At 40.1% G+C, this 15,749-nt stretch overlaps 1 protein-coding gene across 1 annotated transcript in view; it reads left to right on the top strand.

Annotated features, from left to right (window-relative positions):
• The window catches only part of LOC105927286 (VPS10 domain-containing receptor SorCS1), an 81,090-nt gene that overhangs the window by 28,381 nt on the left and 36,960 nt on the right, over positions 1-15,749 (top strand). Inside the window, exons 3-9 of the mRNA XM_036126640.1 lie at positions 854-953; positions 1,121-1,279; positions 3,709-3,782; positions 11,057-11,121; positions 12,523-12,641; positions 12,964-13,053; positions 13,729-13,908. Coding sequence (XP_035982533.1) covers positions 854-953; positions 1,121-1,279; positions 3,709-3,782; positions 11,057-11,121; positions 12,523-12,641; positions 12,964-13,053; positions 13,729-13,908 — 787 coding nt within the window. The remainder of the gene's footprint in view (positions 1-853; positions 954-1,120; positions 1,280-3,708; positions 3,783-11,056; positions 11,122-12,522; positions 12,642-12,963; positions 13,054-13,728; positions 13,909-15,749) is intronic.

Here is a 15,749-nt window from a genome sequence, read left to right as displayed (position 1 = left end):
TTTATTTATTTGTTTTGTTGATACGTGGACTTTATGTGGCATCTGGTATCTGCCCTTAAGAAAAGGGGTTCTGTAGTGAGTCACAGTTGTTTGTATTGTGTTCTTATTTGCATATAGTTAAAGTCTATCGAGTCTTACTCGGTTCCCTGCCTTTTGCTCTCACCCTAAACTGATTGGCTACACGACAAAGAGACAATGAAGACCAACAGAGAGACTAGACAGCTCAGACAGAAAAAGCTGTATATATCACATGTTTGGTTAAGTTAAAAACACTATCATCTCACTGTCATCTAGTAGAAGTGATACATCCCTAATCTGAAAGTGAAGGATTATGGTACAATATCGTACCTTTCTAGACATGTTGGTTGACATGGCAACAGCTACTTGAAGATTCCACAAATCTGCCATTCATGCTAAAGTCACAAAGAAAAGCGATTGTTGACAGAAAACAATAAGATGTCTTGTTTGCAGTTAGACATTAAATACAAAGAAGACATGGCTATCTGAGGCAAAAATCCAACGGATTTAAAAGCATATATAACAGTAGTTGGGGGGTGGAAACTAGAAAACAACATTTCCACCATGAAATATGGAGGGGGCTGCATCATACTATGAAGATCCTTTTTTAAAGGAGGGACAGGAAAGCTCTACGGATCGGAAGGAAATTTGGTTTGAGTTCAGAAAAAAAAAAAGGTCTTGTTTCGTTCAGCAAACCGCCTCAGGATGTTTGCTGCTGTAATTTTATGCTTCCCTGATGAACTAATGATCCCATCAGCATCGTAACTATTAGAAGCACTGTTCTCCTTTACCCACCACTCAAACCTATTTACTTTGACCTGTAATTCAATTTTAGGTCAACTGATTATGGCACCACGTATGAAAAACTTAATGAGAAAGTGGGGACCAGGAGCATACTGAGCTACCTGTATGTGAGTCCGAACAACAAAAGGAAGGTGAGTTTCTCTGTGTGTGTGTGTCAAAACAAAATCCTGCCAGTACTGAATAAATTTCGGCTCTATGCATCTATCCAAGCAGTGGAGCAAACAAGCGCACTTATTCCCTGTGGAAAGAGCGTTGTCAAAGTGGGCTGCTGATTTCCCTGACTTCTTTCTTGTCTCAGATCATGTTACTAACTGACCCAGAGGTGGAGAGCAGCCTGCTTATTAGCCTTGACGAGGGGGCGTCCTATCAGAAACACAGCTTAGGCTTTGATATCCTCAGCCTGCTTTTCCACCCGGAGCAAGAGGACTGGATCCTGGCTTACAGCCATGACCAAAAGGTAATGTGTAGGTGTCTGCTCATATTTGGCGTGAACAAAGCAAAACGAAATCTGAAAATGGGAAAGAAAAGCATCCTTGTGAGAACACATAAGCTGAAGTGTTTGGGTCGCTTTCTGTGGCTTTGTGTTAGCGCTCTATGTCATTGTTGCCACTGTGGGTTCACAAGAAATAAAATCTTTATGATACTTTTTTTTACTGATAGAGCACCGTGCAAAACTATTTACATCTAGAGAGCTTTCCCCATTTGATCATGTAGGAGACATAAATTTAAATGTCTCTATATTTTCTTGAGATTCTACGTGATAGACAAAAACTGAGTAGAAAATAACTGTGAAGGTGAAGGAAAATTAAGCATAGCTTCGTTCTTCCATTTTTCTTTCCAAATAAAAAGTCAAAACTTTGAACAACATTTTTTTTACTACAATTCAAGCTGCAGGTCTTTGGTTTATGCCTCTTATACCTGCTTGGACATTGGGAGAAGGAGCTCTTTGTCCATTGTTCAATGAACAGGCTCACTATAGACTGGATTTAGATTTAGGTTATAGCCTTGGCTGGGCCATTCTAACACATGATTATGCTTTGATATAAACCTTTCAATTAGTGGTGTCCTAGTGGTTAGAGCACAGAGCTTTGGTCCCAGAGGTTCTGAGTTCAACTCCCACAAGCTTCCATTCTGGGTCCCTGAGCAAGACCCTTAACCACCAATTGCTCCCCAGGCGCCGCACAGTGGCAGCCCACTGCTCCCCAAGGGGATGGGTTAAGATGCAGAAGTGAATTTCTCCATTGTGAGATCAATAAAGTTCAATTATTATTATTATTATTAATTGTAGCTCTGGCTTCATTTTTAAGGTCAAGTTTCCACACAAAAGGGAACCTCCGTCAGACTCTCAAGGTTTTTTTGCAGGCACCGATAGATTTTCATTTTAGGCTATGCTGTATCTGGCTGAATTCATCATCCAACCAACTAGGACTGCACAATATATTTGACATATATTGTCATCGCATTATCGGTACATTCAATTGCACTATCACAGAGGAATACAATATTTATTGGTTAAAATACATTTCAGGTGTCATGAACTTCCAATTTTAAGTGTAATATTTGTCCCATTGGAGGGAATCTCTCACTGGATCTAATCTAAAGTGTTGGAATCACAAGTAATTTACAAATTACCAGATTTCTGAAAGCACAGGATTTTATTTAGAAGTTTAAGGGGTTTGATAATTGTATGAAGCAGACTTTTCAGAGTTACAATTGGAAAAACATAAACAAATTCATGATTTTTCTTCCCAGTTATACAATACTAACGTCTTTCGTGTTAACTTGTTGAAGTTCTCTGTTGTAACGTTGTGCGAAAATGAATAAGGGGGATGAAGACATTTGCAAGGCACTGTGTCAGTCTCTTAAGACAAGGCTACAGTTGCCAAAACAACAGACTCCCTCTACCCTTAAACAAGCCATAAGGTCTGGCCGCAGACGTCTTTGAATGGTTCTGGGCAGAACAAGAGAAAGTTAACAAGAAGGAGACGTACCAGAAAAAAAAAATCCCTATACTCAACACACACGCACATCTGTGAACGCAAACACACAGCCTCCATTACCGTGTGTGTGAACCCTGCTGTCTGCTCCACTCAGCAGCAGGGACATCAAACTCACTCCTCCTCAGCTTGCTATCGGAGGACTTGATTTTCAGGGAGAGGAACAGACAAGGTCTGAGAAGTGAGATAAATGGTGGAGTAGGAAAGATGAAAAGCCTTGCAGAGAGTGATCAGTGGGTCAAAATAAAGACACTTAGGAGAAGTTTGCCTTTAGGCTATTCTGTACGTCTCTGTAAAACTGTATTTCAATTGTTTTCTTTCTGTTATTCCTGCCAAAAGGAACTAAACGAATGTCAGGTTGGTTTCATTTGATATTTATTGATCATCTGTCATGTTGTCTAAAAGTTGCGACTTCTGAGATGGGGAAGAATGATGCAGCTGATCCCTCTAAAGCTGAGAGCTCAGGAGGCGTGCCGCTCAATCATTGAGGCGAGATGACAGACCTTTAATGTACTTGAGCACCAATAAGGTTGTTATATGAGACGGCAATGACAGTCAAAAGAGAGATTTTACAAAGTCTTTTAGATTAGAATCCTGTTCGGATGCGTCGTGAACACATCTTGTGTCCAACAGTGACGACAAATAATCTGTATTGTTGTTTGTTCTGAAAAGCTGGCATTGAAGCCTGGTTTCATTTTCCTCCTGCAGTTGAATTTTATTCAAAATAACATCACTTTGATCTAAAAAAAAAAAAAAAACTTCATAGCATTGGCAGCTGCTCAATAATGTAATGGACATAAATCCAAAAATAATTCTCTTAGATATTCTGATGTGCTGATACTGTACTTCATGCCATATTCATTTGTGCGATGCATTTTCATCTTTTCAGCTCTATGTCTCCATTGAGTTTGGGAGGAGATGGCAGCTTGTGCACAACAACGTTGTTCCCAACCGATTCTACTGGTGAGTGCATCTGTCCGTCACTTAGCAGTGAAATGTATCTAGTCAGGGTCTTCTTTTCAGCAAACAAAGTAACAAATTAGAAGCTGGATTTAATCAAGTCAATGCTTTTACTACTATATCAACTAACTTCCTTTCATTACAAAGTGATAGAATACAGTGTAAGAGGTTGTATCATTTAGATAGAAATCATCTGTTTTATTTCCTTTTCTATTCATATATCTATGTAAATAATGTAGTGGATCTCTTGTTTTCCATATAAAGATGGATATTTCATAAGCATGATGCAGACTTTGCATGAACTACTGTTAACAGATTGTTGCAATGTCCTAGCAGGATTCAGCTAATTGAATTATATCTAATATTATATGGCCTTTTGGTTCTTTTTCCCTCTCATGTATATTGCTCTAAATTGTAACTGGTGACGCATCAGCAGCTTTTGAAATGTCTATTCTGAAGATTTTAGGGTTATGCTCATAGAGATGATGTCTCAGGACAATTGGCAGATTTACTATTGACTTTATAGTTACTGGCTACAATAATATTTTTTACAACACTCTGCTCCATACCCAGAATTAATCAAAGGAGGTTTGGAAATCACACAATCCTGTTATCACCTTCAGAGATACAACATGAGGCAAACATTTAGGAACAATCTAAGACCGTGCACGGATTAGCAGGTATAGACAGGGGATAGAGGGATGGACTTTAAACCTAAGTCTGCCAGGGGTATGAACATTTTTGGGCAAAACTGTATAATCAATAAATCAAGGAGCTGAGGTCAATGTCTGAGTATAACAATAATTTGTTATGCAATTGTATAGGGTTTTAATATGACAAATGGCATACAGTAAAGCTTCTGAAATGCATTCTACAGTTTTACCAAACTGTCTAAAGGCTCAGTTACAGTTTTAGTAATCTACATACATGTTATAAAGAATGTATAGAGTTTTGGCGTGTGGCGCGTCCCGGGTCTTCTACGCACATCCATGCATTCACAGTTTACAGCTTTTTTTCGTTGATTTAAAAAAGTCCCCTCATAGAAACCCACTGCCTTGGTGCAAGATGCGTAGCGTACTATCAAGTGGATGTAGGCGCTTTGCATGTGAGAGGAAAAGCAGAGGCAAATCATCACAGCTGGGATGTTTACCGGGCTCCAAGAGGACTCAAAGGGGACCTGAACTGGAGCAGAGTTGAATGATAACCGAACAGTCCTTCACTACACAAAACGGAGGTCAGACTCAGCAGCCATTAGCGCGTCCAACAGGGAAACTGCGGCTGCACAAACGATCAGGGCGGTGCTAGGCATTTGTGCTTAGGGCATTTGGGGCCATATGCACAAATGCTGTGTGATGTACCCCGCATGGAAATGAACAATAACACAGGATTTGTCAGTGTGTTTCTCTTTATTTCCAAAATAACTGCTCAATTTTAATGTTTTGAAAACAGTTGCAATAAGTAAGAGGATAAATTAAAATCCTGAGAAAACCTTAAATTAAGTTTGTATTAACAAGGGAGCATATACTTCGACACAAGATAACTGTGTTTTACCTATCAAGGAGGAACATTAACAAAGACAATAGATTTTTGGTGGGATTAAAATGAGAGAACAAATAAAGTACAATGAATAACATGGGCAGTATAATGAGACTAGGACTCATTCTTTAAAGGTATACTATGCAACCGGGGTTGATTTTCCAGCGAGGCTCCCCCCAGAGGGCGAAAGTAAAAGTGCACTGTCGTAAAGATGCTCAGCTGTTCTCCTGGTTTGTCCGTCAAGCCAGGCGCGGTTGTTTTGAGCTTAGCAGACAGGCGAACACAACGAATACAAAAGTAAAAAAAACGGCAGTACAAACAATGACTAACACAGTGAAAGTATGAACATGCACACAGAGAGAGAGAAACCATTCCAATGCAGTGTTTCCCCTAGGAATTTGGGACGACCGGCGGAGGGGGGGGGAGACAAACTTTGCACCGCTGAGCGGAGCGGCGCGCATATCGAGTTAGTTTTATTTTTTTATTATTCTTTTTTTGGAATGTCGGCGAGGCGGTAGCGTGAGGGAAACCCTACAATGTTACTTACAATCGCATCAGCAGAAACGCGAGGTCCGCGTCAGCCTTGCAGCCTTCTATGTTCACCCATGTACGACTCCTCTCTCTGTCCAGAGCCATTTTCCTCTTTCTTGCCTGCTCCGACATGGGCTTTCGCTGTTTTCTCGCTGGTTCCGCCATGATAACTGCACAAATATCGCCACTGCGCTACCAACGAGCACCCCTTTCACTGCGGGCGTGTAGCAGTTCTCGCCGTAAAGCAAGACCGACTCTCATGATGCACACGAGACTACTGAGCCTGTGAGTGCGGGCCGACTGCTCCTGCAATGCGGTACCGCGCACGTGACGTCACCGTCTCAAGAGCAACGCCCATTTTGCCGCTTAGGTAGGGCATACAGGAGAGAACGCATACAGGAGAGAACGCACAGATAACCCAGCTATTACAAGCGCAACAGAACCAGCGATATGACCGACTTTACAGCCGTTAAACTTTCCCAAGACGATGTCCCAGGCGCACGGATTACTGGTCGCACTGTCGAAGAACACACCAACCTTCAGCTCAAACGATGGCTTGAGTGTCGAGGGCTTAAAAAGACTGGAAAACTGGCCGAGATGATGAACGGTAAGCTTTGTTTTTTTTTCCTGCGCGGCGATCATGGCAGCGTCGGCCGTGTTTTTTTTTTTTTTGTTTGCAATCACCGTCCAGGAATGGGTATATGTTTAATGTTTGTCTCATTTGAAATGTTTTTGAGTAAGCTATCCTGGTAGCAGGCTATCATGTTAGCGCCTGCTACCATGATAGCCTATATGCTGTCATGGTAGCAGGCGCTACTTTATTAACATGTCGGCCACCAAAATACTCTTACCTGTTCACTACTTGATGTCGCTGGAATTGGGTCAGGATGTTCTTCGGTTGTGCCCTTTCCTCCAACAAAATGCTTGCTACATATGTAGGTGAATTTGGTAACTTTTTCCGGGTTGAACTGTTGTGTAGGCCGACCGCCCCGGTGTTCCCAGCGCACACATTTCTCCTTGGCAGTCTTGAAGAAAACATCCTTCATATGCGGCCGATCAGCGTACCTCGAGTCGCTGTTGCACGTTCCATAGCAACAATGTTTAAAAACCATGGTCTTAGATTTTGAAAAAGCAGTCGTTTACCGAGTAAAACCTAGGCTAACGCATGTCTCTTTTAAAGCAAAGTAGCGGCGGGTTTCAGAAGTTTGCCCCACTGCGTACCACGTGATGTGACGTCATTGTGATGTTGTGTTTCTAAAAATAGCTCGTGCGCGGTACCGCATTGCAAGTGCGGTATTTTCCCCCACAGACCACCAGGGCGGCAGAGAAAACCTTAGTTCAACCTGAAATGACTCATTTAATCATCCAAAACGGTATGGAACATATTAATTAACTGAAAAATGTTGCATAGTATGCCTTTAAAGTGCTCTTAGAATAAAACTTATCTTTGTCCTGTTTTCACATGTTGTATTTGTTTGATGGAAAGCCCCTAAAACATCATACATGTCTGACTTTCCAGAGAAAGATTCATTAGGAGGAGCTAATTAAATCCAAACTTCCTCAAAGTCAGCAGAACTTCTGCAAATTATTTTAGTAGTAATGATTGGTTGAGTTATACTACTCAGGCTGCCTGCAGACCATATTGCTTTTTGCATTGCATTAGCTTGTTTTCCACATTGAATGAAAACAGCTTAATCTCGGCTATAGTCCTTCACCCACGTCTTTGACACTCTGGCTTCGCTTTTTTGGCTAGAATTTCCTTTGTGGACCCGCTCAGCGTTAGTTGGCGTCACATTGTTCCTGTGTTGCACCTCTTCAATAGGATAGGTCTATGATGGCAAGCCACACATGGTGTGGCTTGCCATCATAGACCTTCAAGAAAGCAATAAAATTGATTGACGTCATCATTCTGGCATTTGGAAATAGAGCTAATTTTAGTAATCCTAACGAACCCGAGACAGAAAGGCTTTATTAAGATTTTAAGTCTGACAGTGAGAAAAAAAGCTCATGTATCTTTTTATATAATGTAACTAAACTTCTTGTTTTAACTGTATATATACTGTATATAACATGTAGATTGCAAAAACTGTAACTGAAGTATTTGAAAACGTTTTGAAAGTGTGTTCGTTAACCAGACGCCTTTCTTCATTATCCAGCTTTTTGGCAAACTGACCTGTTTCCATTTAGTTCTCACAATATCCATCCACTCTCGGTGCTTGTGTTGCCCCTCGCCTGTAGGGCATCCTGGGCGGGGAGCCATTTCTTCCACATTAAAAGCCTAGCAGTAGGAAATGTATTTTAACTTCAGTTAAACAACCTAAGAAAACCACACAGAGAAAGCAAAGAGGCTTGTTTTCAGCTCATCCGAAAATCAAACACGATTTACAAAAACCTGCTAACACGTACCCTGTTTCTAAAACGCTGCTACAGAAGCAACACACACTTGTTACGAGACATTGTAGCAGTGTGTGTTAGTTATTGGAGAACACTCTTAACATTGTGGGGCTTTATTTAAGAGCGCAGGCTGCTGTTCGCTGATAGAATTGGATGAAGTATTTGACAGAAAGTCCATTAGAAGAGATGGAGCTGTGAGGCAATTACAGAGTGCTGAGGGAAGCAGGATGGGAGCTTTTTATATTATAGTTCAGACACTGTATGGAAAATGAGAGAAACCCATCTTCTGTCACAACAGCTGCTATTAATACAACAAGTGGTCACTTCCGCCGTTCGGCGCTTAACGGCGTACGATGAAGAATCTGTAGTTCAAGGGGACTGAAATGGCTAGGTACATCTTACAAAAAAAAAAGAAAAAAGAAAAAGAGCTGTGCAGGTCAAATGTCCTTCAATCCACTGTCTAAAGATCAGCCTGTTGTATTATGACTCCCAAGAGAGCAGCAAAGAGCACCGCAGTGTCTCCTGTAATTCATGGCCATGGAAAGAATCTTTGTTTTGTCATAATTTCCACGCCGCTTCACTTTGTTTATGGCCTTCTCACAGTAGCAATGAAGGTGATGAAGTGTTTTGCCCTATTGACAGTTTCAAAATTAAATTTATGAAAACATACAACCAGTGCAGGGTAAGAGATTCCCAAGCTGACGACCAGAACCTTCCCGAGATAAATTATATACTTAAACGTACGCAAACTTTCATTGTATTAAACATATACTGTGTTTTGTTCTGCTCCATTCACTTCTCTAGGCATCTCTGATGTTTATCAACTCAGTAACACTCATTCTGAGATTTGATTATGGGTATTTAATAATCGCGTTTGTCCTTTTGAGAGTTAAGAGTGTTTGGGTTTTAATGTGTGCTGCTTCTGGTGGGTAACTATATTAAATTATAAATAAATACACACATTAGTATTCTGGTCCAGCCAGCAGTTGTTTCTGAAAAGGTAGTCCATGCTGTTCTGTGATCCACTGCAGATGGCAGCCCTTGCTTGCCATAAACTTTTGCTGCTTGTACAGCTGACATCAGGCAGTAATTCACAATTTGCGGCTAAATTATTTGTTTAACTTGTAGCTAATTTAAAAGCAGCCTGGGCAAACCGCAGTATGTAGATAGCTTTGCATAGCGAGGGGCATTGTTTGTGTAGAAAACCAGATACTCAGCACAAATAAGATTGTGCTGCTCACCCTCAGTGTTTGCCAACAATGCTAAAGTCAAAGCAAAGACAACTGTTATTTCAAGCAGGTTCATGATATTAATAGCCCTGATTTGCATAGTGTAACAGGCCAAACATTATCAAGGTAACTTAATGTGTCATTTTAAATAACCCAGTGCCTTGAAAAACTGTTCATGGCTGTTAAACGTTTTACAGTTGCAACCACAAAGTTTCCTTAATCAATTTTTATCCCATACACCACAAACATTGTACACAATGTCATAGTCTTTAATTAGTTTGTTATTTCCCGGATCATGCTTTCTTTAGGTGTTTTTTCTTTAGTGTTGATGCGTATTAGTTCTTACTTTTGTGGACCAATTACTATATTAATTATTTAGTAGATTCTTTATTATGTCTTGTTTATTTGGTTAGATTTCCTCCTGTATTTCCTCCCTGCCTGTTATTATTCTCCCTCAGCTCTCTGCCTTTATTGTACTCAGCTGTTGTTCATCTGATTACTCACACCTGCTCTCTATGCCTTCTCTCCTCACTCCCTCTGTAGATAAGCTTACTTATCTCTTTTTATTTCCTCCGTTATTCTATCCCCATCCATTTCTGCTTTCCTCTGTGAAATTTTGCTTCATTCTGCCTTGTTTATTCGTGCTTATTTATTTCAGAACCTGTGCGATGTCTCCCTGTAAGTTTCTTCATTATCATTAAATATCATCTGCATCTGCGTTTCTGTCCTTCTACAACCTCACTACCACAACATAACTGTAAAGTGGAAGGAAGACATTCATTTATCTTATAAATAAAAATCTGAAGAGTGTGACATGTATTTGTATTTACTCCCGTTTTCTTTGATACCCCTGAACAAAATCAAAAACTAACACTCAAGGTGACGCTGAACACATCCTTCCCATGGTGATAAGTGGTGGGGCCAGCTTCACGCTGTTTAGATGCTTTCTTGGGCTGGGACAGGAGGGCTGATCAGAGTTGATGAGAAGAAGGTTGGAGCTAAATACAAGGCAATCCTGGAAGGAAACTTTAGAAGCTGGTTAAGACTTGAGACTCGGGCATCGGTTTGTTTTCCAGCACCTAAATATGGATCCAGGGCTACAATGGAGAGGTTTAGATGTATAAGAAATGCTAGAGTGGTCAAGTCATAGTAGAAAATCCCTCTGGAAGGACTTGAAAATTGTGGTTCACAAATGGTCTCCATCCAATCTGACTAAGCTTGAAATATTTTACAGAGAGGAATGTCAGTCTCTAGATGTGAAAGAATGGTGCCGACATACCCCAAATACTTTCAGGTGCATTTGCAGCAAAAGTTTGTTCTCAGTCCAAATGTAATGTGCACATGTCTCAGATATTTTTCCAGAACAATTTGTAAACCACGTATAATTTTCCTCATACAACCCAGGTTCGTGCTGGTCTATCACATAAAAAGCCTGTTCACATAAATTGATGTTTGGGATTATAATGTGATAAAGTAGGAAAAAGTTGTATGGACAGGACTGCTTTTGAAACGCTTTGTAATTCACAAAACTGTGACGTGTAAGCAGAAATTAAATTATTCTCTGTATGTCTTTCCTCGTTGTTTCAGGTCCAGACTGGGTCTAGACAAAGACCAAGGGATGATTCACCTCGAGATCACTGTCTCAGATGGACGTGAGTCAAAAAGTGCAGAAATTTCACCTCATCTGATTTCAGGAGCAAAGCAAACAACAACAATCCACTGGTTTAATGAAAGAGGAGAGAGGATGATGAAATAGAGGATTCAGCCTCACCAGGGGAGTCTCATGATTATTGGCTGGGAACAATGATGCAACACACGAGGCTTCGGTCTGAGTCGGCGAATGACCGGGCCAACTTAAAACGCCCCGAGTTGGTACCTCAGGCACAAGAACAGCCTTTGTTACAAATAATGAACAGAGTAAATAATAGGAATAAGAAAAGACCATTAAATCAGTTCACTTGCAGTTGTGGTAACACATTTTTATAATACAATTTAAACTGATTTTGTTGGTATAAATCTGCTCTGGAGACTTTATTTGGTATTTTTGGTGGAGTTTTTTACCAAAATCTATTGAAATGCAACTAAATGACTTTGAGGAAGGGGTCTTAAGGATAAGGAGAAGCAAGGAGAATAATAAGTGGGAGAGAGAGGAATGAGGAAAGGTCATAACAGGAGGATGAGCAGGATGAATGGGATGAAATGGTTTATACTGTATGGTGGATGGTTGGGACAAGGGGGTACAAAAAAGGTGTCATAAAAAGGTGTCTTAAAAAGCTGGAAGAGGATAAGAGGGATGAAATAGATGCATTAGGAAATATGAGGAATTAAGAGGCATTTTAAAGAGAAACTAAGAAAAACGGAGACGTGAAAAGGACCGGAAAGAGTTATGAGTAGGATGAGAGTGATTTTTTAAATAAAAAAAGGTTAATGAAAATGGGGTGAGGCAGATGAGGTGGAAAAAAGGGGGTTTAAAAAGGTGAGAGAGGACGGATAGGGAAAGAAGATAAGTAGGGATTAAATATGGATGGATCCTTGGGAGATAGGGTGGGGTTGAGAGCTCCGTACAAAGTGTGCTGCATCAGTGAACTAGCTTTGAAAGTAGCCTGCAAAGTGGACGGAGGCTTGGTTAAAATGTGGCCTTGTTCCTGAACCTATATTTTAACACACTGGCTAGCATGTTTATTGCTAATTTGCTGTATGCATTGATTCTAATTGTATCCAAGTGACAAGTGGGCTTTTAAACCCCAGCTGAATTATTGCATGATTAAAGTTATTTTAGTTTTATAGAACTGAATATGTTTTTCTGTCCACATTGGAGACAGGTTGATGTGCACTATCATCCACATGGATGGGAGATTAATGTCCTATGCTTGAGAAGATGACACCTTCAACTTTAATCATTAGTGGGGGAAAAAAGATTGGCCTCCATAGTCTATCCTCTATGCATTACTTAGTGCTATGGGTATAAATGGCACAAAGCCTTGATTTTAGACTATAGAGCTTGGTCTCTGCATTTCTTGTATTTTCAGCAATATTTTCTTGCTTACCCACAGGGTCGCAGTATATAACTTGCAAACTTCAGAACTGCTCAGACGGAAACAAGGGCAAGCCTTTCCCCGGATTTATAATCCCAAACTCCCTGGTGGTGCAGGATGAATACGTTTTCATCCAGGTGGGTTTTTACTGCAAGGTCTGGCTTCATTAAAAGACGATTAAAAGCTGTAAAATCAGTGCTTTCAGCCGCATCTTAATGTACAGTCGTGTTTTTCATTAACTAAAAAGGGCCATTATGCTGGCAAGGGAAAGGAGGAAAATAAAATCACAGCTTTTTATGACTACAACTACACCTTGCTGCAATTCACTGCATCACAATTAGAGGCTAACTCAAGGATTTTATGATGAATACATTTTTTTTAAAGAGAGGCTTTCCATAATCGCTGTATTTGAATGTTGATCATACTAACTAAAATATTTTGGGTATATTTCTCTTGAAGGTGTCAGTCAGTGGCCAGGCTGTCCATTATGTGTCATATAAAAGAAACGCTTTTTACCCAATGAAGCTTCCCAAATACACCCTCCCTAAGGTAAGATTGCAACCGTGGCTTTTATTGATCTAACAATAATATACATGTTTTCACATTAGTATTTTCGTGAAATGCATTTAGCTATCCACGATCATGGCTTTTCATCTGATCCTAAAATCCATCCGTGGTTTCATCAGTGTGTGTATCGACAGAAATTTACCTAAAAAATGAATCAAGTTGGTATCTTTCTAAACAAACATTTAATTATTTTAGTTACACCAACCGGCCCTTTGTCCATGTAAAAAAAACATAGCAGAGTGGATTAGTGGTTTGACAGTCAGGGTCAAAATAATCGAGCAGCTTCAGCGCCTTTCAGAGTTGTTTCAGTAAATCTGTCAAAGTGTCCAATCCATCCATCCAGTCATGAAAATTGTGAAAATCTCCTTGAGAAGGACACATAATGCCTAAAGGGCTTTGCCCTATACTAACATTTCTGTAAAACTAAAGAAACGCAGTCTTCATTTTTCAGCACATAACTTTAAGTGCCCTCCGGTTTAATTGCATGGGATTCTGACTGAGTGATTTAAGAAGTAACACATTACTGCTTCCCCTATGTGACCACTGCTTGCTCATTACCATGCAGAGTCACAGCCATTTATCTTTTCAGTTGTATTAAAATAGTGTTATCCATCAAAAAAGACCCAAAACATTCCCTCTTTATTTCCATATATTTAGGACCTGCAGATAATCAGCACGGACGAAAACCAGGTGGTGGCAGCGATTCAGGACTGGAACCAGAACGATTCGTACAACCTCTACATGTCTGACTACAGAGGGCTCTTCTTCACACTGATGCTGGAGGATGTTGTGAGCACCGGTGGTCCAGAGGACAATGTTATGATAGACCTCTATGAGGTAAGCAGCCGCTGTGCTGTGGGGCTGCCGCTGCTATCTGTTTTATTTCACAGAGTGTTGAGCCGGACTCGAGCTGGAGTGAACTTATGACTGCGGCGGCTTTTATGATCACATTTTGTTATATTCATTGTCAGGGAAGTTCCTGGGTTCCAATCCCAGCCCGCAGGATTTCTGCATGGAGTTTGCATGTTCTCCCTGTGTATGAGCGAGTTGTCTCTGGGTACTCCCACAGTCCCAAAACCTGACTGTTAGGTTGATTGGTCTTTCATAGATTGCTCTAAGGTGTATGTGTGTGTGTGTGTGTGTGTGTGTGTGTGTGTGTGTGTGTGTGTGTGTGTGTAAAACCGGCTTACTTCCCAACCTTAACATTTGTCACATTACAATGATTAGCTCAAGGACAGAGTTTTTTTTTTTTTAAAAAGATAGATTAATAATTTCTTTTTTTTATTGAATACTCTTTGCAAAATGATGGCAATGGGTTATGTTCTTGTAGGAATTTAACCTTTTCATGTATTATTATAAGTATGTATGACATAAACAAACATTTGAAGTCATTTCAGGTTAAAGGTCCAACAGCTTTATGCAATAGTTTTGTATGACTCATTCAAGTTTATGTTCTTTGTCTCCAAAGGTAAAATTGAAAATGAACTATGGAAATTTAACTCTAAGGTTGAAAAGCAGCTGTAAGCATCGAAAAGCCCAACCGAAAGTTACTCTTTGTTGCGTTTCCCCAACACCGTCTCAGGTTGTCTCTCTTTAACAGGACAGATGTTCTCATCCACTCTACAGCATCTGATCATCTTCTTGTATCACAGTTATGTTTTATAAAATTTTACAAATGTCAATAACAACAAAGGTAAAAAAAAATCAGGTCAAGTCAGCCGTTGTGTTACTTTGTGTTTTTCACCACCATACATACAGTGGAGAGGAGAGGGGGCTCTTTACACCAGATGGTGAACCCACAACAGGCTAGGCATCAATGGGACATGGCATCCTTTTTCCTGTCTCTATTACCCTGAGAGGAACCTGTGGTAGCCGTGTGGCTAGTGCAGAGTGTTGACTAGTAATCACGGGTGAAACAAAGAAAAACAGGGATGTCCTCTATGATAGCCAGCCAGCCATATAATGGCCAAGACCAAAGCGTACTTCTTCTATTTTACATGAAACCATTCTTTACGAGCTTTCAAACTGCTATCATGTTTGTATTGGGTGGTTCTTTGCACAGAAAATGCTGATTATTTAAGGAGTCATTGTACCCCCAATGATATTTCTCTGTGAAACACGTAGTGAGAACAGAGCAGGCAAAAAGTTTCCAATCAGACTGATTGTCTGATGGAAATTTCAACGAGTATAAAAAGCTAAGTTATTGTCGGGATTAAGTGATTCTTAAGTTTTCTATGGTTTTTATGGAGTCTAAAACTTTCTATTGGATAGTTGCTCTTAGGGGGAAATAATTTGCACATCCCCCTTTAGTCTGTGTTTTAATTAAACAGGGACGTCATCAGTGACGCATCACCTCCTGCCTCCATTTTCCATGTAAATAATTAACTGTTTTGATGTAAACAACCACTCGCATCTTGACAATGACTTCATAGTTCTTATAGGTTTGGATAAAGCGTTGTCCCATTAGCAGTTAACTTCAGCCTTCAGGACAAATCAGGATTTACACTAAATAGAAGTGCCTGGACAAAAAAAATCCACTTATGCAGATACGATACTATCTGCTCATAATATTTTAATAGAACCTCAGCAGAAATATAATGAATTACCCTTTTAATCACAGCTTTAACTTTTGCCCTGAATACATATCTCTACTGACCGATCTTGCAGATATTCCACAT

This window comes from Fundulus heteroclitus, chromosome 22, assembly GCF_011125445.2.
Source record: "Fundulus heteroclitus isolate FHET01 chromosome 22, MU-UCD_Fhet_4.1, whole genome shotgun sequence".
NCBI classification, from domain to species: domain Eukaryota; kingdom Metazoa; phylum Chordata; class Actinopteri; order Cyprinodontiformes; family Fundulidae; genus Fundulus; species Fundulus heteroclitus.
Note: the sequence above shows the minus strand (reverse complement) of the source record. Positions and strands in the feature narration are given on the sequence as shown.